At 36.9% G+C, this 25,452-nt stretch overlaps 1 protein-coding gene across 4 annotated transcripts in view; it reads left to right on the forward strand.

The window, feature by feature from the left end:
• The window catches only part of LOC115220367 (protein DENND6A-like), a 127,627-nt gene that overhangs the window by 18,626 nt on the left and 83,549 nt on the right, over positions 1-25,452 (forward strand). For all 4 annotated transcript variants that reach the window (XM_036510157.1, XM_036510156.1, XM_029790481.2 and 1 more), the window contains exon 2: positions 1,801-1,839. In XM_036510157.1, coding sequence (XP_036366050.1) covers positions 1,801-1,839 — 39 coding nt within the window. The remainder of the gene's footprint in view (positions 1-1,800; positions 1,840-25,452) is intronic.

The following is a 25,452-nucleotide window of genomic DNA, read 5'->3' on the forward strand; positions in this document are numbered from 1 at the left end:
TTGGTTCACTAAAGTTTCCCATCGTCGGCATTGGTTCCCCAGTTGTTGATGTCAATGGTGATTTTTTTAAGATGTCTTTCAATCTCTTCTGTTCTCTGCTTCCGTTACAGTAGCCTTCTCTAAGCAGGAAATAAACCTTTTGTTTAACCCTTTGGCATTTAAACTGATCATATCCATCCAAAATATTCTATTTGTTTTATGTTCAAACTGGCCAGATCCAGTCTCTAACACCTACCCTACAATGTCAATCTCAAAATATACAATCAACATTATTTGAAAATTCAAGGCTGTGAGATAATGCATGATTAATTCAAGCAATGTGAATAAAATAGCATGAGATTTGGGAGAGTAATCTGAACACTAAAAGAGTAAGCAGATGTTCACCTTGCATCTGAACATGACCCCTAGTTTTTATTGTTTTTTTTTCCTTTTCTTTTTTTTTTCTTAATGTTGAAGGCCCCAATGTTTGATTCTTGCTTCTTTCAACTGTCTTCCCAACTTGGATATTAGGTGTTTTGAAGATAAAGTTGATGGAATTTTTGAAGTACCTTTAGATGTCCGGGTTTGCAATATATATGTTCAAGAGAGCTGGAATCACCTCTACACTGTAAACTAATATTTTGGTGTCTGTTCCAATATCATAATCATGTAATGTAAACTTCAGGTTGCATTCCCTAGAACACATGATACTTCTCAGGTCAACAAACTAAATTCACTTGTAAATACGGTAACTGGAGTTGTTGGGTTTGTTGCAGCCTTTGTTTACCTTCATAACCATTGTATTCAAGTTAACTTGCAAAACTCCCTCTTTTTGTCCCTCAATATGACACACCACTCAGCTGAGGGGTCTTGCAAGTTATTTGGTGACCTCACTGCTGCTAGTACCATGTAAAAAGCATCCAATACACTCTGTAAAGTGGTTGGCATTATGAAGGGCACCTAGCCATAGAAATCATGCCAAAGCAGACAGTAGAACTTGGTGCAGTCTTCTGACTTACCAGTTCCTGCTGAACTACCCAACCCATGCCAGCATGGAAAACAGACTTTAAATGATGATGATGATGATTAGTCTATCCGATCTCTTGGTGCAGTCTTGTAAATTGTAAGTTGGACTTTTAAGAGTGGCCCTACCAGAAATTAATATCTATCCACTTCTCTTTTGGAATCACAGAGTTATGTAGCCTCACTAATCTCAACAAAGAAGATGAAGAGGGAATCTCTTCAAGAAACAAAACAGAACTCACTTAAAAGCTCAAAATGAAATGAAAGAGCTTAGAACAATAACAAAATCAAGGAAAATTTGGAGGGAATTAACAAATGTTATTACTAGGAATGTGTGTGGAGGCTTAGTGGTTAGAGTGTCAGTATCATGATCGTAAGATTGTGGTTTTGATTCCTGAACCAGGCAGCATATTGTGTTCTTGAGCAAAACATTTCATTTCACATTGCTTCACTCCACTCAGCTGGCAAAAATGAGTAACGCTGCGATGGACTGGCGTCCTGTCCAGCTGGGGAGCACATACACCATTGAAACCTGGAAACCGGGCCCATGAGCCTGGCTAGGCTTTAAAATGGCGCATTTATTTTTTTTTAATAACTAGGAATGTAGTGTAAATGAATCCAAAGACCCAGTTTTTGACAATATAACATTGCCAATATGAAATTATGACAAGCTATTATATTATACCAATGACCTAGTCTCTTATTTACCTAATAACAAAGAATGTAAAAGACATTTAATGTCGTATAGAAATGATCTTTTTTGCTTTCAAAATAACATATTTTCTTAATTTTTTGCAGCTTGTATATCCAGGACATGTGAAATTAACAGAGAAAGAGGTAAGCTTTAGTTATTTCCTTCTTTTGGCTTTATTGTTAGTTGAATGTCATCATAGTTAAAAATGTGTAAAGACATGCAGTATGAATTGTCATTCATGCTGTAGGCACTTTTGTATCTGTTTATGTGTATATGAGAAAACTACTTCAAATATTTTATTATGGCCCCGATTCACAGAACACTTGTTAATTTTGTGTTGAATTTATTACTTGCAACAGATATGGGTACCCTTTCTGGGGACAGCAGGTCACATTTAAGTATATACTCATAACTTGAGTATACTCTGTAAAGTGGTTTGCGTGAGGAACAGCATCCGGCTGTAGAAACCAAGCCAAAACTGACTAAGGAACCCTGTGCAGCCCCTGGCTTTGTCAGTTCCTGTCAATCCATCTAACCTATACCAGCATGGAAAACAGTCATTAAATGATGATGATGGTAATTGATCTACGCTATTAACGTAAAAGTGATTAGTGACATTTCATCTGACTTATTACAGCCTGAGTTTAAATTTCACTGAAGTTTACTTAACCTTTTATGCTTTCAGTTGATAAAATAAGTACCAGTCAAGTACTGGGGTTAATAAAACTGGCTACCCCCCCCCCACTAAAATTACTGGTTTTGTGCCAACATTTGGAATTATCAATTTGGGCCTTTAAAAGACCTCTTCATCATCATCATCATCATTATTATTATTATTATTGAGTGAGAGAGCAGTGCATGCCATCAAAATGACACTGGGGTACAAATAAACAAAGCCCAATATACCCATCATGACTATGTGTCTGATAAGGGTACACCAGGCATATGCATCACAACCACATGTGCATGACATGGTGATCTCATATCAAGATAACTGTGCATGACCTTGCAGGAGGGGCCCAATTAGAATTTTCTTCAGGTTGAGTGACCCATTCCACTCAAAAGGTCTCTGAATAAGGGTTGTTTAAAGATGTTGAACATAACACCCATTTTTCTGGAGGTGAATTATCCAAACCCCAAAGAATTCCTTGCAACACATGGCTATGATGTTCCCCTACTATTTCTACTCGTGATCAGAGATGCACATATCGTCAGCCACTAAAGGACATGCTCAACTGGTTAAGGTAAAAAAAACCTGACAAGCAAATCATTGGTATTGAGCAGAATATTAGCTGTAGCCCATCTTTTATACCAAGACAAAACAGTGTACATGATAACACTTCCAATCAGTTAAGATAAGAAGCCATGAGAGCCACTGCCTGGTAATGCATCAGGGCATTTATTGTTATTATTATCATTATTATTATTATTATTGTTATTATTATTATTAAGGTTGTGAGCTAGCAGAATTGTTAGCATGCTTGACAAAATGCTTGGTGACAGTTTGTCCATCTTTACATGCTGAGTTCAAATTCCGTTGAAGTGGACTTTACCTTTCGTCCTTTTGGGGTTGATAAAATAAACATCAGTTGAACACTGGGTCAATGTAATTAACTGTCTTCCTTCCCCAAAACTTTAGGCCTTGCGCTTATGAAAAAAAAGGATTATTATTATTATTATTATTATATATATATATGATGATGATGAATATAAATAAGACTTTGACAAATCAAGCATCTGGAACCTGATTTTAATTCAGGTCAGAAATGTGCTTCCTTTATTTTGCTTAATACTCTTTGGAATGAAATGAATGTGCTAATTTACCATAATTTCATTCTCTTTAAATCTGAGCTGCCATGCCTCTGTAACAAATCATTTATTTATATATTTGATTTATTTATTTATTAATTTTTACAGTGGGGATTTATTATTATTATCATTTTATACTATGCTCACATGAGGTCTAACAGTTCAGAAAATGAAATATACTTTCAACATGAGAAATGCAATTCTCCTCCTCTTCTTCCATCTCTTCCTCATCATCATCATCATCAGTACAGCATCATTATTATTGTTGAGGTAGATCTTCTAAGACTGAATATGCTAACCCTTGCTCTTTTTCCAAACACGATAATATTTCCCCAAGACCAAACATGTTTTCATAGAAGATGGAAAATGAAAGACACTGCTTGAATGACAGTGATGCTTATTTACAACCACTGCACAATGTGAAAACAAGGAGACACAAGCACACAATATATGTGCATGTGTGTGTTTGCTGTTTGGTAAGAAGTTTGTGATAAGAAGGCAGTGAGCTGGCAGAAACATTAGCATGCCGGGCGAAATGCTTAGCAGTATTTCGTCTGCCGTTACATTCTGAGTTCAAATTCCACCAAGGTTGACTTTGCCTTTCATCCTTTCGGAGTTGGTAAATTAAGTACCAGTTACGCACTGGGGTCGATATAATCAACTTAATCCGTTTGTCTGTCCTTGTTTGTCCCCTCTGTGTGTAGCCCCTTGTGGGCAGTAAAGAAATAAGGAAGTTTACTTCCCAACCACGATTCCATGTTCAGTCCCTGCATGACACTTTGGGCAAGTGTCTTTTACTATAGCCCTGGATCGATTAAAGACTTGTGAGTGGATTTGGTAGACAGAAACTGAAAGAGGGCCCAATATATATATGTGTGTGTTTGTCCCACACACACACACTGCTTGACAACCATTGTTGGTGTATTTATGCTTCCATAACTTAGCACTTCAACAAAAGAGACGAACAGAATATCAGCATCTATTCAGACGCTGATGTTGCAAATAGCCAGCAGGCTTAATAAAAACTATTAGCTATGGAAGCAGTATTAATTAGGTGTTCTAACAAGGCATCCGTGTTGAGTTGGATATAATGACATACATACATGCATGCACGCATACAATAGGAGTCTTTCGGTTTCCATCTCCCTAATCCACTCATAAGAAAGAACATTCAGCCATAAAATCTATTCCATAACAGACATTGACGTTTGAAGCAGATCCTGTAGAACCGTCCGAGCCTGTGGTAGAAGACACTTGCCCCAAGGTGCCACACAATGGGACTGAATCCAAAACCATATGGTTAAAAGTACATTTCTTAATTGCACTTCCATGCTTGCTCCTACAGTTGCCCTTTTTGCAATTAAGTAGCTTACTTACCAACCACATGGTTCCGGGTTCAGTCCCACTGTGTGGCACCTTGGGCAAATGTCTTCTACTATAGCCTCAGGCTGACCAAAGCCTTGTGAGTGGATTTGGTAGACGGAAACTGAAAGAAGCCTGTCGTATATATGTATATGTATATATATATGTGTGTCTGTGTTTGTCTCCCCAACATCGCTTGACAACCGATGTTGGTGTGTTTACGACTCCGTAACTTAGCAGTTTGGTAAAAGAGACTGGTAGAATAAGTACTAGGCTTACAAAGAATAAGTCCTGGGGTCGATTTGCTCGACTAAAGGCGGTGCTCCAGCATGGCTGCAGTCAAATGACTGAAACAAGTAAAAGAGTAACAGAGAGTAAGAGTAAAGTGACACAAACCTTTTTTTTTTCTTCTTGGAGCTGTTGAACTGTGTAACAGTTTCAAGTAAGCTTCTATCTAAGACTTCCTTGTTCTTGAAACCAATCCAGTAGTGTCTTTTAGAAGTGTACAATTGCGTTTGACCAGTGCATTTGTGTTTGTTTGTTTTGGGGGCAGGGGATGAGTTTCTGCTATTATTATTATTATTATTGGCTGACCTAATTTTGCTGCTGCATGAAGCAAATAGTCCCATGCCCTGCCCAAAACCATCATGATGGCTGTAGTAATACAAGGTGGGAACAACATGCATGACTCATCAAAGAGGCATGCAATACAAACATATGACTATCAAAACATCCATTTTCTTTTTTTCTTTTCACTAAATAACATGAGAAATCCCATCACTGTAAAATGTCCTCACTGTTGTTATTCATTTTCTCTCTGTTCTTGAATCCTATACACAGATTATATTTGAGGTTGCTGCTGGCATTTTTTTGTCTAACCCTAGATCAGTCTTTTCGCTACATTTGGTATGGCTTTTCTAATTGTGCTACCAATCCACTTCCACTTTTTCTTAAATATTTGCTCCCTAATTGAAACTTTACTGTGGAATCCGGATGGATATAGAAAGAAAGGTAAAAATAGCTGTTAAAATCGAACTGCACCCTTCAAAACATGCACTAAAAATAAGGATAAAGTAAAATTACTACCTGCAAGTTGATGCAGGTAGTTTATCCTGTCCCCCTCCAACTTTTAGTTCATGCAATTGTAAAAACCACATTATCTACGGGTTGACGCGATATTTACTTTTGTTCTACTTTGTAATAGCATTGTATAGTATTAGGTATCAAAGTCCTTCGCTGTGCATTTCTTACCAAGTCACGGATACTCTTTTCCGTGACTGTCAGCGACTAAGGTCACGTATGTACAACAAAATATTTTGATAGTTAATAATATATGAATATAATCTTAAAATATAGCAATAATGGTATACAATGGTTTGAAGGTGGCGAGCTGGCAGAAACGTTAGCATGCCGGGCGAAATGCGTAGCCGTATTTCATCTACCGTTACGCTCTGCGTTCAAATTCTGCCAAGGTTGACTTTGCCTTTCATCCTTCCGGGGTCGATAAATTAAGTACCAGTTATGCACTGGGGTCGATGTAATCAACTTAATCTGTTTGTCCCCTCTGTGTTTAGCCCCTTGTGGGTAGTAAAGAAATAGGTATACAATGGTTTGTGTTTTGATCCTTTAGCATTCAGATTATTCTGTCAAATGTAATATTCATATTGTTTTGAATTAACCATGCATTGTCTTGTCACTTTGAGATATAAGTATGATTGTTTAATTTTAGGATGACGTTGTAGGGTAGATGTAAGAGGCCAGTTTGAACATAAAACAGAATATTTCAGCCTAATATGGCTGGTTTAAATGCCCGAGATGGCTATCTTTCATGATTCTTCCCTAGTGCAAAATAAGTTTTATGTATATAATAGGTGCCGTTGTGGCTGTGTAGTTGAGAAACTGGCTTTCTAACCATGTGGTCTTGGGTTCAGTCCCACTGTGCAACACCTTGAGTATGTGTCTTCTGCTATAGCCCCTGGCTGACAAAAGACTTGCAAGTGAATTTGATTGACAAAAACTGAAAGAAACCCATCACGTGTTTGTGTGTATGTGTGTGTGTATACCCTTGTCATGATATCACATGATGGTTGTAAACAAGCTTCACCATCATACAAGTGAGGTTCCAATTCTATTTTTAAGAGATGAGGAATTATGTACATTATTTACAATTGACGGATATTTGTCCTCATCTTGTTTGTTGTTAACTCAACGTTTCGGCTGAAGGCTGGAGGGTATATCAGCCGAAACATTGTGTTAACAAACAAGATGAGGACAAATATCCATCAATTGTAAATAATGCAAATAATGTACAAGTGAGGCTGTTCATTTCCAGTCTTCCATGGAAAACTGGTCTGGCCATAAGGAGATATCATTATATATTATATAACCTTTTAAACAGGTGAGGATTGGCAGCAAGGAGGGCAAATAGCATCCAGTTGTCAAATTGAAGCAGTAATGGATAGTTTAAAAAGTTGAAATTCTAATTTATTTTTTACCCTCTTTACTCAACAATGTAGTGACTCATTGCCTGCTTTTTTTTTTTACACTTCAGTTTCAGTGTTTCATGTAAACTACAAGATTTTATATTATAACCAAGATAGTCAAAAAGTTCTTTTTATTTGTTTGTGGCCTGCTTATTGGTACACTGTCTCAAAATGATGATTAAAAATGTAGTAGAAAAAAAGACTTCAGTACTTATTAACTACCGGTTAATAAGTTCCGTACAAGTTAATTTTTCCTACTTATCACTTGTTAACTGAAAATTCACAAAGCTGAAGGTACAAATGACAAAACAAAGCCATGTAAGATGCTTCGTTAGCATCCATATGGAAATAATAGAATAATAATGAATTGAACCAAATATGAAGGTGTCAAGTAAGGGAGTCCGTGATTTACCACCTTTCGCCAATCAAATTTGGCCTTTGCTCAGCTAACAGGTGTGTTCATCTACACAGCCGTCATTTTTAGCCAATACAGCTTGAGTTATGTACAAATTTGTTTAAATAAATTTATTCAGAAATACTTTTTTTTTTCTTAACCATAGAAAATTCTCATAAACATATAAAATCATTAATCAAAAACTTGAAAAGTAAGAACTACCTGTATATGAAAAGGAATAATTGAATATTTCTTTGTGTTTTTATAAGGAGAAAAGAGACGGTGCCTATGAACTCTCTACCAGTTCTCTTTGAGTGGGGACATCACTGCAACTGTTAGGGCTACGCCCACAGAGGAAATGTGAGCAGAAGGGAACAGCATCTGGTCCAAAGGCTTAAGACAAAGTGACCTCCACAAAAGACACTAAGAACCAAGTAGTCCTGTTAAATCAAGCAGTGTATTAGGTCTGCCAACTCTTATGTGTTTATTAAATGATCAGTATGGCTATCCTAAAATATAATACACACTCATTACCTATTTCTCTATCTTTGATCGCATTGTTTACATAGACATAGTCATATATTATAAAACTTTCAATGCTGGCTCTAAGTTCTATTGCAAATGTATAGAGATAACTTAAAAGTGATTGAATCACACTGCAACACAAAATGTATGACACAGTATTTAACTATTAAACCCTTAATATACTTGGTGGTATATTATGTTTGCAAAACAAAATGCGGTGTCCCTATCCGCAATTAATATGTATGGTCCAGTTGCCGGGAATGTGTTCAATATGTAAATGGGTCTATCCAATAGTGTTACTCCGCTAAACTTAGCAGCTATTTAAGCAACATGTTCATGGATGGTTAATGGGTGTTAATGGGTTGCATGTGATACCAAAAAAAGAGCAATAACTCCCAAAACATCCATATACACGCATTACCTATTTTTCCATCTTTGATTGCATTGTTTACATATTCATATACAAAACATTAACTTTCAGAGCTGGCTCTAAATTCTGTAGAAAATCTGTAAACATAACTTAAAAATAATATATTACACCATCTATATATACATGTATATGAGAGAGTATGTGTGTGTACTACATTCATTGATCTTCCATAGCTACTGACAAAATGAAATCAGGTTTCCATCATGAATTGTAAAAGCGATTTTCTACATACTGTGAAGATAGAATACCTTTGTCACAAAGGAATATATTAATTACTTAACCAGTTACTTGGCATGTTTGACATTATCCTGTTAGTTGACATTGTTATACATATTCATCTTCCTAAATAACAGTCCTTATCTACCAATTCAAGTACACCATTAGGTACACATTAGTAACCTTTAGAGGAAGGAATTTTGTATTGTTGTTTAGCCCTGGGTCATTTTTGATTGGACAGAGTTATTTATGATCAAAAGTGTTCCTTGGTTCTCTTGTCCTCCTTGGGGGTTTGCTCTGGCACCTGCTTGTATCCTCTTTTGCTTCTTGAGGGTTTGTGCTAGTATCCCATCACCATTGTCTAATCTTCTCTCCAGCTACTCTCACTCGCCTTATATAATACAAGGTAGCTGTATATCTTCACTATAGCAAGATATCTGTGCTTGTCCATCTATCCTTCTTTAACTACCTCCTGAACACCTGGCACAAAGCCACCCCTCCTCCCTCTCAAATACTTCCATACCCACACTTAGCCGAGAGGACTTTTTCATTTTCTAATTTTTTTCCCTGTCTTGCAAGTTACTTAACCCCACCACTCATACCACTGGCATGTAAAAACAAAAAATCACCAGTACCTACTGTAATGTGGTTGGTATTAGGAATGGCATCCAGCCATAGAAACTATGTCAAAACTAACAATGAAGCACATTGCAGCCCTTTGGTTCACCAGATACAATCAAACCATCCAACCCATGCTAGCATGGAAAACAGATGTTTATTGATGATGATTATATAGGATCATATTATATGAAGTGTCCTTCCCTAAATAGTAGGGTATGATTTATCCTGATTGACCACAGTATATCTAATGAATATCATGCACTGTGAGTGCACTATAGAGTTATGGTAAGCTGTCAGTAAACCAAATCTGCAATATGGGCCTAATTCCCAGTGAAGACCTTTTCACTTCACTCTGATTTTCATCTGTAATCAATAGTCTGTAGGCCAGTGGCTCTCAACCAGGGTCCATATGGCCCTTGGTGGGGTCACTTAAGATTTTGTTGTTAAAGTTCTTGTGCAATGAATTGGTTATACTACAACGCACAAAATATTTTAACAGTTTTTTTCATACAATTCTATGAAATAGTTAATTATAAAAATATAATTTTTATTTTTTATTTTTATTTTAACACTGAATGGTTATGGAGGTCCAGTTGAGTAAAACAGGAATTAAAGGTGTCCACAGGCAAAAAATGGTTGAGAGCCACTGCCATACACAGTTGAACATTGTCAGGTTAACTTACTATAAACACACTGCATATAAAGGAAACCTTCAGTGGTGGTCACCTTTATGTACCACAATATGTTGCATGGGTTTAATCTATTATGAGTGTTAGTTTCTTTGTCAATTTAACTGAGATTGCATTACATCTATCACTTCCCTTGTGAACATATTGGTTTCATGGGTTTTTTTTCATTGTCATTTTTTCCTGGAGTCTTATTTTGTTACTTCCTGTTATTGAATTGTTCATCAAATCCTTAACTATAATTACATACAATCTTGTTTTTTTGCTTTTTTTTCTCCACCCTCCTCCTTTTACTTTCTGATTCTGCTTAAAAACTCGGTTATCTACAGGCAGCAGCTCATTTCAACACTCACTCCAAATTTTTGCTGTCATCATATACATAGTCTCTAACTCTAAAGTGTTTATCTTTACCATATTTCTGTTGAAATACATGGCCTTTGTTTCAGTTAATTTTCAAAATAATGAAGAATTTAATAAAATTACTTCGTCGTTATTAAGCTGGTGTCTGAGAGACATAAGTCATCCATGAAATTTTAATGGAATATTTTTCTTTAGATCACTTTAAAGCAAGCATTTTGTATGACAGAACCATGGGTGGTCTTGAGTTTGATGAAACTGGCCCTATGAGCCAGGCATGGCTCGAGAAGGAACAAACAACCTTTAAAATAATTTTAGCACAAAGATAAATATACTGAATTGGTTCTCAATGCTTGTGTGTTTAAGTCATTTTACACTTTCTCTTTTCTTGGCTCATCTCTATATTTCAACATGTTATCTTCTATTAATTGTTCTCTTACAGAAGTGAAATGACTGAAGATGACTTATAGAATTTAGATTTTGAGTTTGGTTATAGTTGAAGCATTTTGTTGTGGATTAACCGCAGAAAAGCCCAGCCCTCAGAGAACAAACTTACAACCAAGACATTCTATCCATGACCATTCTGTCTTGTTTTCATAAACTGGTGTGCCCTTCCTTTTTACAAGATAGTAAGATGGTGATTGCTTAAATTATTGTCCACTTCAAAAATACCACCTGTTCCCTGCCTGCCTTCAGTAGAGCTCATTAGGTTGCAATTGTTTAGGCTGGGTCTCAAGTCTGAGTACAACTCCCCTACTTTTAGCATTCTTAGAGACTTTGAAAAGGACACGGATACTGCCCTTATTCTTCTGAATGAGGGGGATTTGGGTACTATTCCTAGTAGAATGAGTTACCACTTCATATTTTGTTGGTCAACATAAGTGGGCAAGTGTCTTCTACTATAGCTTTGGGCTGACAAAAGTCTTGTGAGAAGTTTTGATAGACAGAAACTAAAAGGTGGCGAGCTGGCAGAAACATTAGCACACCAGGCAAAATGCTTAGTGGTATTTCGTCTGCCGTTACGTTCTGAGTTCAAATTCCGCCTTTGTCAACTTTGCCTTTCATCCTTTTGGGGTCGATAAATTACCAGTTGCATACTGGAGTCGATGTAATCGACTTAATCCCTTTGTCTGTCCTTGTTTGTCCCCTCAATGTTTAGCCCCATGTGGGCAATAAAGAAATAAGAAACTAACAGAAGTCCATTGTGTATATATGTGTGTGTACCCTTCATTTTAACATCATGAATGATGGTTTATAAACAAGCATCCCCACATCACACAGGCAATGTTTTTCGTTTCCAGTTTTCCATGAAAAACGCTTGACTATGGGAAATATTACTTTGCCTGGAAACAGATGAGGATTGGTGACAGGGAGGGCATTCAGCCATAGAAAACCTGCCTCAACAATTCTGTCTGACCTATGAAAGCATGGAAAAGTGGACACAATGATGATGATGATGATGATGATGATTGTTGTTGTTGTTGCTGTTATTATACATTGCTCCATTAACTTAGTCATTGAGAATACCTGACCATCAGAATATGTTACTGCCATAGATAGATCTACTGTCCATGCAGAGATATGCTTTTTGTCCAAATATACTACCATCAATCCAGTGCTCGCCATTAGCCGTTTTATGCTTCTGAATGTTGCGAAGATATTTATTGATTGCCAAATGATCATATTGGTTTTAAATTTTGGCACAAGGCTAGCAATTTTGGGTGGGTGTCAGGGTGTGTAAATTGATTACATCAACCCTCGGTGCTCAACTGATATTTATTTTATCAACTCCAAAAGGAATGAAAGTCAAAGTCGACCACAGCAGAATTTGAACTCTGAAATTAAAGACAGGTGACATGCCACTACGCACTCTGCTTGATGTGCAATCAATTCTGCCAGCTCATATAACCACCTCTCTCACCTTTTTCATATTACAATTGGACAATACAGCACACATACTGTGGCCCCCTGGTGCGTAACAGATGCAATAATTATATTGGTTAAACACTCATTAATTTATATAATAAATATTAACTAATATGGTAAGTATGGCTATTATTCACCTCCACTTGAAATTGAAACTTGTATTATGTACTATTACTTTGTGAGGTTGTTGACCTTCACATAGAGAGTGATCACTGGTGAAACTGGATTGGCCAGTGTTGAGTGTACTTGCATAACATCTCGTGCATTGTGAAACACTCTTTGCAGTTAGATGGGAAGTCTTCTACAGAGTTACTCTTACTCAGTTGTTGGATTGCAGCCATACTGGAGCACTACCTTGAAGGATTTTGTCAAACAAATTGTCCCCGGTACTTACTTTTAATCTGGTACTTATTTTATTGGTCCCCTTTGCTGAACTGCAAAGTTACAGGGATATAAACAAACCAATACCAATTGAAAACAGTGGTGATAGACAAAAACAAGGCACTTATATCTATTATATAAAATCTGTTCTGTCTGTCTGTGTGTGTGTCTTCTAGGATCTTGGGCATCCTCCATCCGATTGCACTCAAATTTGATATGTAGATACCAACGGTATCAGGGCATGTATAAGTCTTGCAAAAATTACAAAAATTGATTCCAAGTGAGAGTGCAATTGATAAAATCGTGGGAACGTCCATTTGTAAAATCGTTTTTCTTGGAATAGAAAAGAAGTCTATCTTTATTTCTTCTTTTGCTGGTGTCTCACATTTAGGTTAAATCAGTGTTTCTCAAAGGGGTGGCCTATAGGACAGTCGGACAAGTTGTTTTGAGAAAATTTGGTTCAAATGTTTGACAACTCAGCACTGTCCATTGGACGGGGGACATTTTGCTCGTGTATTTGTTTTTAATTTTAATTTGATATATATATATATATATATATGTGTGTGTGTAGACACACACACACATGCATATGAATATGCACAAGTTGGTGTTCAGTGGGACCAAGTCTAAAACAATGTTTGCAAAGTGAACTTCTTAACCACACAGCCTTACTCAAACTGTTAGAAACAGCAGCTAAATTTCTTTCAAATAAAATCCTATTGTCTTAATGAAGGAAAGGGCTTTTAAATAATCTAGTCCCCAATACCCCATAGTGATCATAGTTGAAGTATCTCTGATCATAGGCCCCATATGGACAGATCTGATCTGGGGTCTAAACATCAGTTGGTAGAATCATTAGAGTATCAAACAAAATACCTTTGCAGTATTTATTTCAGTTGCTTACTTTCTGAGTTCAAATCCTGCTGAGGTTAACTTAGCCTTTTATTCTTCCAGGGTCAATAATTGGTCCAGAAAAAAATGAATCTTGGATGGTGGACTGGTAGAATTCTTAGAGCACTGGATGGGAGGTCATGCAATATTTGTTCATGCATTTCATACTCTGATTTCAAATCCCACAATGATTTACTTGGGTGGTTAGTTCACATTACTCTGTAAGGAGCATAGGGCTGGTTTCTCTGGCATATATATTCCTTTCTGAACAGGACACTAGTCCATCTGAGGATTACTCATTTTTACCAGCTGGAAGGACTGGAGTAACATGAAATGAAGCATCTTGCTCAAGAACACAACACATCACTCGGTTTAGGATTCAAAACCACAATCTTATGATCATGGGTCCAATGCCCTAACCACTAAGCCATGCAGCATGATTTACTTGAGTTGTAGACTTGATTTACTACAACCTGGCACTTTTAAATCCCGCCATGACCTACTTAGGTGGTAAACTTAATTTGTGACCTTGTTTAATATCACCACATAGCACTTTCCGTGCCTTTAAGCATTCAATCAAGGTTTTCAATTTGAAGATATCTTCCTTGCACATCCTCCCAATAACAGAAGCCCTGGCATCCATGCTAGTGGAGCACCAAGAGTACCATCCAAGCATGATCGTTGCCAGAGCAACAAACTGGCTTCCGTGCCGGTGGCACGTAAAAAAGGCACCATTTGAGCGTGATCGCTACATGCATCGCCTTACTGGCACTTGTGCTGGAGGCACATGAAAAAACATTCGAGCGAGGTCGTTGCCAGTGCCGCTGGACTGGCTCCTGTGCAGGTGGCATGTAAAAAACACCATTTGAGCATGGCCATTGCCAGTACCACCTGACTGGCCCTTGTGCCAGTGACACCTAAAAGCACCCACTACACTCTCGGAGTGGTTGGTGTTAGGAAGGGCATCCAGCTGTAGAAACTCTGCCAGATCAGATTGGAGCCTGGTGCAACAATCTGGTTCGCCAGTCGTCGGTCAAATCGTCCAACCCATGCTAGCATGGAAAGCGGACTTTAAACAATGATGACGATGACTGTCTCCTCTCCTGACTGACTATAAAGTAAAATAGGATCCTAGTAGTTCATTCATAATTTTATGTTACTAGCAAACTTTGTTGCAATCATTTTTACCTTTTCTTTATTACTATTTTATTCTCCATTTTTACTTATGACACATGTATCACTAAGAGATTTTGTCTTTCCATTCATCTGATACCACATTTTCAATATAACCACCTCTCTCTCCTTTTTTTTTTTTTTACTTTCTTTTCTTTCCATTTGTCATTTTATGTTAGGTAACAAGTTGATTAACCGGTTTTTCTGTTGTAAGAATTACAGTTCACTTCATTCCCAAAAACTTTGAAAACACTCCTTTAATGTTTGAATGTCATTGGTATAAACCAGTATGTACACTACTACTATTACTATTACACCAGACTAGACTAGTTGTACTGGCATAAATGTTAAAATACCTTATCTGACATTAATAAACCATTTCAAGCTATATTTGAAGTTTAGCATTCTATAATAATAATAATAATAATAATAATAATATAATAATGATAAAACATAGTTCTGTTCTCTGAACAGCAGACTGTGATGCTAATATCATTGCAACAGCAGGACTGTGGTAGAGCCTATCTTTTCTATCTTGACCTTATAAAGGGTTCCGAAATGAAATATGGTGCCCTTAGCCTTTGGGGATTTACATCAAAGTGCAAGGATATAGAGACACTGTATGAGATTGATGCAAGTTAGTGCAGACAATGGATAGAAGTCAAGCAAGGAGATATGACAAAAAAGAAGGGAAAAGTCATGAAATAGACATATAAATGTGTGTGTATGTGTGTATCTCTTATTTACTTATTTCAGTCATTGAACTGTGGCCATGCTGGGGCACCACCTTGAAAGCTTTAGTATTTTATTATTTAGTTCCAGTACTTATTTTAAAAAGTAAGTACTAGTACTTATTCTATAACAGCCGCTTTTGCTGAACCACGAAGTCACAGGGATATAAACAAACTGTCAAGCAGTGAGGTGGGGGTGACAAAGGCAGACACATGCAACAGGCTTCCACACAGTTTTTATCTACCAAATCCACTCACAAGCATTGGTTGGCCCAGGGTTATAGTAATAGACACTTGCCCAAGGTGCTGCTGTGCTGTGGGTCCAAACCTGAAATCACATGATTGCAAAGGGAGCTTCATATATTTGTTTTTTATTAGTCTAACTCAGTGCAGTAAGACCATGATGGAGCACTGTTTCAAATATATATTAGATCAATCTCCCATTTTATCAACATTTGAAGGATGACAGAGTGGCTGTGCATGCATGTACACACACACACACATGTACATGCACTCACACACAGGAGCCTGATGGCTTATTTTTTCATCCTTGGTTGGAACTGCTTTGTATATCATATTTTACTTGTTTCAGTCAGTTAGACTGTGGCTATGCTGGTTTACCACCTTGAACTTTTAGTGAAAGGAATTGACCCCAAGACTTGTCCTGTCTTGCTGAAACACTAAGTTATGGGGACATAAACACAGCAACACTGGTCATCAAGCAGTTATGGGGGTCAAACAAAGACATACATACACACATACATACATACATACACACACACACACACACGATGGGTTTCTTTCAATTTCCACCTTCCAAATTCACTCACAAGCCTTTGGTTGGCCTGAGGCTTTAATAGAAGATGCTTTCCCTAGGTGCCATGCTGTGGGACTGGACTCAGAACTATGTGGTTGGGAAGCAAAGCAAGCTTCTTACCACACAGCTATGCCTGTGCCTGTGTATATTCCTGGAAAATCAAGAATAAATGCAACTATAAATTCCCACCCATCTCCTCCTAGGCATCTGAGATTTCATCATTACTCATATATATGCATGTTTGTGTGTGTGTGTGTGTGCCTATGTGCCTGTATGTACATGTGATTTATATTTAGATTTATTTAGCTGGTAAATAATGTGAGATGTGGCAAAAATGTGTTTTCCATGAATTTTTAATTATGGTTTATTTTCGTTTTCTTTCCATTTCCTGTGTGTTGAACAGGGGTCTGTTGATTTATAGGTGAGTTAGTGTTACAATGTTTAAATCGTGAAGCATTAGAAAACTAAATAGAATCAAATAGGCAGTGAAGAAAAAAAGATCAGTATTTGTGAGTGGCTACCATTATTTTTATTTTCCCCTCCAGCAAGCAGGAGAAGCTATTTTGAGCATGTTTTGGACTTATTCTGACCCCACCAACAAAGCAAAAACTTTAGTGTTATAGTGAAAGACTCTATAAGTTTGTGTACAGGATTGTATATTTTTTGTTGTGAGAAAATAAAATTGCCTAGGAAGTAAATAATTCAAGGTAAGAAGATTGCTTCCCAACCACATGGTTCAGGGTTCAGTCCCACTGCGCGACACCTTGGGTATGTGTCTTCTATAGCCTTGGGTCAACCAAAGCCTTGTGAGTGAATTTGGTTGACAGAAACTGAAAGATGCCCATTGTGTGTGAGTGTGATTGAGTGTGTGTATGTGTGTCTGTCTGTCTGAATGTATAATGATGATGGCTGCCCCTTCGTTATCGATTATGGCCATTGCATGAAGCTTAACTGTTATTGGTGCTGTGATCGAATGTGACTTTTTAGCCCAGCTAAAGATCTACAATGTCTTGTACAGAATTGGCAGCTAAAACCTTTACTGGTAATAGCCGGCTGTAGTTGTAACTGGGCATCATGTACCTTTGCATGTTGTTTAAGTCCTGCCGAATTGCACTCTCTTCCACATGCCTGACAGATATGATTAGTATGGTGTGTAACACCACCACCAGTGGCCAGGTTGTCACTCATCTGTCTCGCTTTATGACTACAAAGATGACTCTTGAGTCCAGCTTTACTGAGGCAGGGTCTTGCACAGACACTGCATGTGAGCATCATAGGAAGCCCCTTCCCATCTGGAAGTGTAACAGCAATGCCCTTCCTTATATCCCTCCTTACTTTCTCATGCGCAACTCGAGATTTCTCAAAAGTAGCTGTCCCCACGTGCACAATCCTGCTACGATCAGTAGCTATGCCTGTATAATACATACATACATACACATGCACACACACACACACACACACACACACATACAGTGTTTGTCCCCCACCATTGCTTGACAACTGGTTTTGGTGGGTTTACATCCCTGTAACTTAGCAGTGCAACAAAAGTGACCATTAGCATAAGTACCAGCCTTAAAAGACAAAAAGTCCTGCAATCAATTCATTTGAGTAAAACCTTTCAAAACAGTGCCCCAGCATGGCCACAATCAAATGACTGAAACCAGTAAAAGAATAAAAAGAAAAAAGATAGAAGAAATAGTTAAGGCATATTTAAAGCTTGAAGTGTTAAAAAGTTTACCAGAATTAAATATGCAGTGAGGAAATGCAGCATTAGTGTCAATGATTTGTGAATGTTTTGTTTGTGCAAATATCTCACAGCTTTGGTAGTTTAGATATATTGAAATGAGAAGGTTGGTTTAATTTAGTTTAGTTTGGTTTAGCATAGCATTCGTTATTTCCTGCCATTAATTAACATTCTGCTCACAACCATTTTATCTTTATTGTGAGCCAGGCTCTCCTAAATTTTAGACATTTATAAACATGTGACTGCCATTTTAAACATAACTATAATTGAGTTTGTTGAAGGAGGAGATATATTGATTATGTTGAAAGACTTGTATAGAAACCCACTTATCTGACTTGAAAATATTCCATTCCCTCTGTGAGTGTTCTCTACATCAGTTATCCAGGTATCTTCTTCCAAATGATAAGTTTATCATACATTTTTTTCTCTCCCCCTGTCTAGCCATTATCTTGTATATCTATATCTTTGGATATTAAGCTTTGTGTGTGTGTGTGTGTAACCCTAAATCATATCTCCAAAACTTTTCTTGATATGAAGGCACCTCTCTCACTCAGTCAGCTGTCATGTCATCTAAGTTGTTCCATTTTTGGCTGCACACTAAAAATATATTCTTTATCTAATGAACTTTATGATAGCAACGAAAGACTGTTATACCAATAATACTCCTGTCTTCAATTATTACACTTTCAACCAGCCTAGCATCAAAACAAATTCAACTTTTATTACCAGACAAAATTCCTTCCTATTTATATTTTAAAATACAAAAAATTGTTTTTCAAAACTTTTTTTCTTTGTATTGCTTTCTTTTTCCTTGTAATTGGATGCCTGTAAACATTGGGTATTTGTGAGTCTCTCACCATTATCTTAAATCTGTTTCCTATGTAGGCATGGGTTGGACAGGTTGTGTGTTTTTGGGTTTTTTTCAGCAGTGTCATTCTTTATGGATTTGTCTCGTCTCATTTCCATTTTGAGATTCATCCTCCTGAGATCAACCTTCACCACTTCTTACCACATCTTCTTTGGTCTTCTTCTACAGGATCTTTCATCTTCGATTGTTTGGCACTCCTTTCCCCAATCGTTATCCTTCATGTACAACATACATCCATACCAACACAATATTGCACACTATGACTGAGTCCTCTGAAGTCCTGTTTTTTGTTTCCCTTCATCTCAAATATTTTTTTTAATTGAAAGTGGTTACTCACGTGGATATGCATATTCTTTGCAAAGAAAAAGGAAATTTGCATGCAAGCAATCACAGCAAAAACCTAGAGAGAACATTGCATAAGCTGTTCCCATTATGAACATTATTGTTATTATTATCATTATTATTGAGTGAGAGAGCAGTGCATGCCATCAACGTGACTCTGGGGTACAAATATATGAAGCCCAATATACCCATCATGAGAACTCGTCTAAGGGTACACCAAGCATGTGTATCACAACCATATGTGCGTGACATGGTGATTTCATATCAAAATAAACAGCATATGACCTTGGAGGTGGGGCCCAGTTAGAATTTCCTTCAGCTTGAGTAGCCCATCCCGCTCAAAAGGTCCCTGAATAAGGGTTGTTTAAGGATGTTAAATGAAATGCCCATGTTTCCAGAGGTAAATTATTCAAACTCCAAAGAGTTCCTCTCAGCACATGGCAATTACTATTACTGCTATTGATCAGAGATGCACATATCATCAGCCACCAAGGGACATGCTCAACTGGTTACGGTCAAACAAATGACAAGCAAATCTATGGTATTGAGCAGAACATTTACTGTAGCCCATCTTTTATCATTAGCAGCATCAGCTCATCTACGCTTCATCATTCATACATATTTACATTACATGTCCATCGGAGCCCACTCATCTCACTTCTTTCCAGCCTGCCATCATCCTCCACTTTCAGTCCCCAGATCCCACTACCATGCAATATTACATTTTGTATGCAAACATCATATTTATCCCTTCACTTAAAGAAGGAATCCTTTTATTACCAACAGAAGTAGTTGTTCTCTGAACTTTTTTCCACTCTTACTCTAACTACTAACCCTTTGTGAAACCCACCTAGATAATTAGATCACCTGTGTAACAGAAGCTCTGTGTGTGTGTGTGTGTGTGCGTGTGTGTGTGTGTGTGTGTGTATGTGTGTGTGAATATGTATATAGTCATATGCATATGTTTAATAAACATATTTAAGTCTTGCTGTGCAAATAGGTATCCCGTGGTTAAATAAAACATTTTATATCATATCATATCTTTATATATAAAAGTAAGGTTGTGTGCTGTCTGTCTCCTACGATTTAGATTCCTAACTACTCCCACATTTTGCGGTGCAGTTTAACCAAAACCGGGTATCTTATAGTCGTGATTCATATCGAGCCCTTCTGGGTATTAGCGCGCGTCTACGATGAGTCTACGATTTAAAAAAAATTTACCATCAATTTTTCCCATTTTTAATGCATTTTTGGCATATATAAGGGAAGTAACTCTCTAAAAATTTATTATTAAATCTCAGAACGTAAAAAGCTACAGTAACACCCCCCCCCCTTTGTGGTTAGCCATATTGAGATGGCTATTATACTTTACATCTCTAAAAATGCTTATATAGTTATTTCCCTTACAAACCCGAGCAACGCCGGGCGATACTGCTAGTAATTTTATATAACATTCACATCTATAAACAGAGGAAAGTTTCAGTTGAATGTGGGTTATGTCTGATGTACTACTTTAATAGTGAAAGCACATAGAATTTGTATACAATTTACATTGCAATGATCCCATTGACTTTATTACCATATATATATGGGTCAACAAAATAAGTACCAGTTGAGCACTGAGGTTAACGTTATAGATTTGCACCGTCCCCTGAAATTGCTGGCCTTGTGCCAAAGTATGAAACCACTATTACGCTCTTGATAAAATTCAGTATTCAGTAGTTGTTGGTTGACCCTGGGGTCAATCCTGATCAAGGTGACCTGAAATCAATGTATCAGTGTTACCTCTAAGCTGTGTGCTTGTATATGCACATGTTCTACAACTAGTGTATAAAGCATAAAGTGTGCATGCACATGGTTTTCAAGTTGAAATCATTTTTTTTAATTGATCGTGGTTACTTGCATGGATGCACATATACTTTGTATAGGAGAAAATTTGCACATATAGCAAAAACCTAAGGAGAACACTGCTTATTTTCATCAAAAGTATTCCAGTTATGAACATTTATTTTTATTATTATTATATTATTGTTGTTATTTTTTCCTTCTTTCTTCTAATTTTCTTCCGTTTCTCACTGAGTGTTTTATTTACACATACTGCAGAGAAGCTCATTGTATGCATTCCCAGATTACACACTCAAATTCACAGATAAATTATTATTATTATTATTATTATTGTTATTATTATTATTATTATTATTATTATTATCGTTATTATTGTTGTTGTTGTTGTTATTATTATTATTGTTATTATTAAAACAGCAAGCTGGCATAATTGTTAGTAGACCAGACAAAATGCTACTAAGCAGTTTGTTCGTCTTTATGTTCTGAGTTCAAATGTTGCCATGGCCGAATTTGCCTTTCGTCCTTTTAGGGTCAGTGAAATAAGTACCAGTCAAGCGATGGGGTGAATGTAATTGGCTAACCCCCTCCCTTAAAAAATTTCAGGCCTTGTACCTTTAGTAGAAAAGATTATTGTTGTTGTATATCAGGCATTATATTGTCCAGTGTATCATTCCTTGTTTAAGACAATAGGATTTAATTTGAGGAAAATTTGAGTCCTATTTCATGGAAGTCAAGCAAACATACACAGGTTCCCTCATTTACACATTTGGAGACCAACTGTTATTGTTGTCAGCCCTAATCAGAGTTCAGATTAAAGGCATTCTAACCATGGCCATCTCTTCTTTTGAGAGATATTTTCCAAGTATGCCCCTTTTTATTTTTTATGAAGTCAGTAGGATGTGAGTTGAAAGAGGATTCACTGCTATTTCTTGCAAAGTAAGCAACTTTATTTTCTTTGGCTCGTCTTAGATGCAATCTTTATTTCCTGTGTTTTTAACTTTACAGAAAGGCATGAATGCCACAAGTACTTGTCCTCCCATCCCACTTTTAACTTTAGTGCTTTCTAAACTTACCCAGAAATTAGTTAAATAATTAAGATCTAAACAAAAATATGCATGTGCTCTGTGTGTGTGTGTGTGTGTGTGTGTGTGTGTGTGTGTGTGTGTGTGGTGTGTGTGTGTGTGTGAACATTCTCATCGTAAGCCATTCAGATGTTCAGAATTTAAATTGTAATGCTATGAAAATGACGCTATATTTGCATTTGGCTTAATTTATTCTGAAAGAAAACCTGTCTGGCAGGATTATCTGTTAAGCTACCCTCAGTGGCTTAAATCTATAAATATATTGATCATGACCCTATGTAAATGGAAGAAATGCCATCTAATTGTTTAAAAAGTGCAGGTGGAATTTTTCTATAAGTTATGCCAAAAGCTTCAATTAGAAATTGGAATCTAGGCTTGGTAAGACAATGATTAATGGTAATCATGAATGTTTCTACCTCAAGGAGAAAGCCAAGCATTATGGGAGGAAAGGGCAAGTTGATTACATCAATCCTAGTACTTGACTGGTACTTTATTTTATCGACCCTGAAAGGATGAAAGGCAAAGTTGACCTTTGTAAGTGGAATGGATACTGCTAGACATTCTTTCCAGTACTCTATTTGGCTAAACCACCACTCTTAAAACAAGAACAGCAACAACAATAATGAAATGTTTCTCATATAGGCCTGAAAATTTTGTGGGAGGCAGATAGTTGATTATATTGACCCCTGTAGTACTCAAATGGGGCTTATTTTATCAATCCCCACAAAAATGAAAAGGAAAGTCAACATTGGTGGAATTTGAACTCAGAATGTCAAGTACATTGACCTTAGTATTTGTCTGGTACTTTATTTTATTGTATCTCATATATTTCTTTTGCCACATTTATCACTGACAAAGAGAGGGTTCTTACGAACTAACCCTGAAAATCGGTCCGATATGGTAATAAAGGAATTTTTTAGAGATTTCTGTCGGCTTTTTTTCGAGTAGCGTGCATATTGTGAAAAATTATATGGTAATGGACAATATGTCCATTTTCGGCGTATTTGGCATTACAAATTTTTACGTTTGCCCTTATTTATAAGTTGTATATATATATATATATATATACATATATACGACAGGCTTCTTTGAGTTTCTGTCTACCAAATCCACTCATAAGGCTTTGGTTGGCCCGAAGCTATAGTAGAAGACACTTGCCCAAGGTGCCACGCAGTGGGACTGAACCCAGAACCATGTGGTTCATAAGCAAGCTACTTACTTATTTCAATCTTTTTTTTTTTTATGTTTTACGTAATTAAATATTGAACCAACCATGTTTAATTAACCAAACATTTTTTATTATCTGAAAGTGCTGATTACTGCCAACCGAAATTGCCTAACCTGTTTGTACTACATAGAACAAGACTATCCCTGCAATCTGCAAGATCAGTGTTTCTCAAATGGGCCCACATAACCCCTGAGGGTCCATATATGATTTTTGGAGATCCACATAAGCAAAATAGAAAATTGGGTTTCAGTGTTATTTTAAAAGTGCATCAAAAGATTTTGCTATAAGTGTATTTATAGCAAGAAACAGGTTTCTTTCTGTAACATTTTACATAGTTACGGCCATATCACATTGAAAGCACTGGTTCTCATCCGATAACCGAAGTTAAGCCTAACTAGTACTTAGATGGGTGACCACTTGGGAAGCTTAGGTGCTGTAAGCATTAATCATTAGGCACAAGAGTGACTTTGTGGTAAGTAGCTTGCTTACCAACCACATGGTTCCGGGTTCATTCCCACTGCATGGCACCTTGGGCAAGTGTCTTTTACTATAGCCTCGGGTCGACCAAAACCTTGTCAGTGGATTTGGTAGACAGAAACTGAAAGAAGCCCGTTGTATATATATGTATGTGTGTGTCTGTGTTTGTCCCCCAACGTCGCTTGTCAACCAATGGTGTGTTTACATCCCCGTAACTTGGCAGTTCAGCAAAAGAGACCGATAGAATAAGTACTAGGCTTATAAAGAATAAATCCTGAGGTCGATTTACGCGACTAAAGGTGGTGCTCCAGCATGGCCGCAGTCAAATGACTGAAACAAGTAAAAGAGTAAAGAGAGAGAGAGTTAAGCTACATGAGTGAATGTGTGATAAACAAAATAGTAGTTTTGAGAGAAGTATCTAAAGAATTAGTTTTTAAACATCAAATGGCTATGGGAGGTGTCCACCAGAGTAGAATAGTAACTAAAGGGGTTCATAAATAAAAATGATTGCAAACCACTTTGCTAGATAGTTAAACTGCTAGAAATAGCAGCCAAATAATCCCTCAAGTTATACTTTACCATTAAAAAACAGAAATCCATATTGGATAATATAACTCTCAGTATATAGAAAAGAATGAATGGTCACAGCTGGAATGCATTTCACAATATCTCTGTTCAGTCAGAGCTAACCTAGGGCTAAATAACAACATCCCTACTCTTTATTTATTTATTTATTTATTGTGTGTGTGTTTTGAGTATTGCTTTTTATTATCAATTGATTTGAATCATTTTTACCTTCTTTTACTCACCTCCGTCTTTAACTGCAGCCATGCTGGGGGCACCATCTCGAAGGCTCTAAAGGGTTTACTGAAATAAATCGATCCCAGTATTTATCTCTTTAAACCTGGTACTTATTCTGCCAGTGTCTTTTGCTGAACTGCAAAGTTATAGGAACATAAACAAACCAATGCTGGTTGTCAGATGGTGATGGGGTACAAACACACATACACACACCACACACATGTGTGTATTTTTGTAATATAGACATCATCCTATCTAACTTATTATGTTATCAAAAAATATAACAACCATATATATATATATATATGATATTTACCATGTGAACTACACTGAAAAAAATATGAGAAAGATATAGTATATCATTTTTTTTGTGCAGGGGTTCCTTGAGACATATAATTCATTTTAAGGGTTATGCAAGGGTAAAAAGGTTGAGAAACACTGCTTCAAAGTGTTGCCCCAGCATGGCTATAGTTCAGTGGCTGAAACAAATAAAAAAAAAAAAAAGAGAATATGTTCAGCAGCCATTCATTGCATTACACATTCATATGTAATGCTCTTCCAATTATC

The sequence above is a fragment of the Octopus sinensis genome, linkage group LG16, assembly GCF_006345805.1.
Source record: "Octopus sinensis linkage group LG16, ASM634580v1, whole genome shotgun sequence".
In the NCBI taxonomy this organism is placed as follows: domain Eukaryota; kingdom Metazoa; phylum Mollusca; class Cephalopoda; order Octopoda; family Octopodidae; genus Octopus; species Octopus sinensis.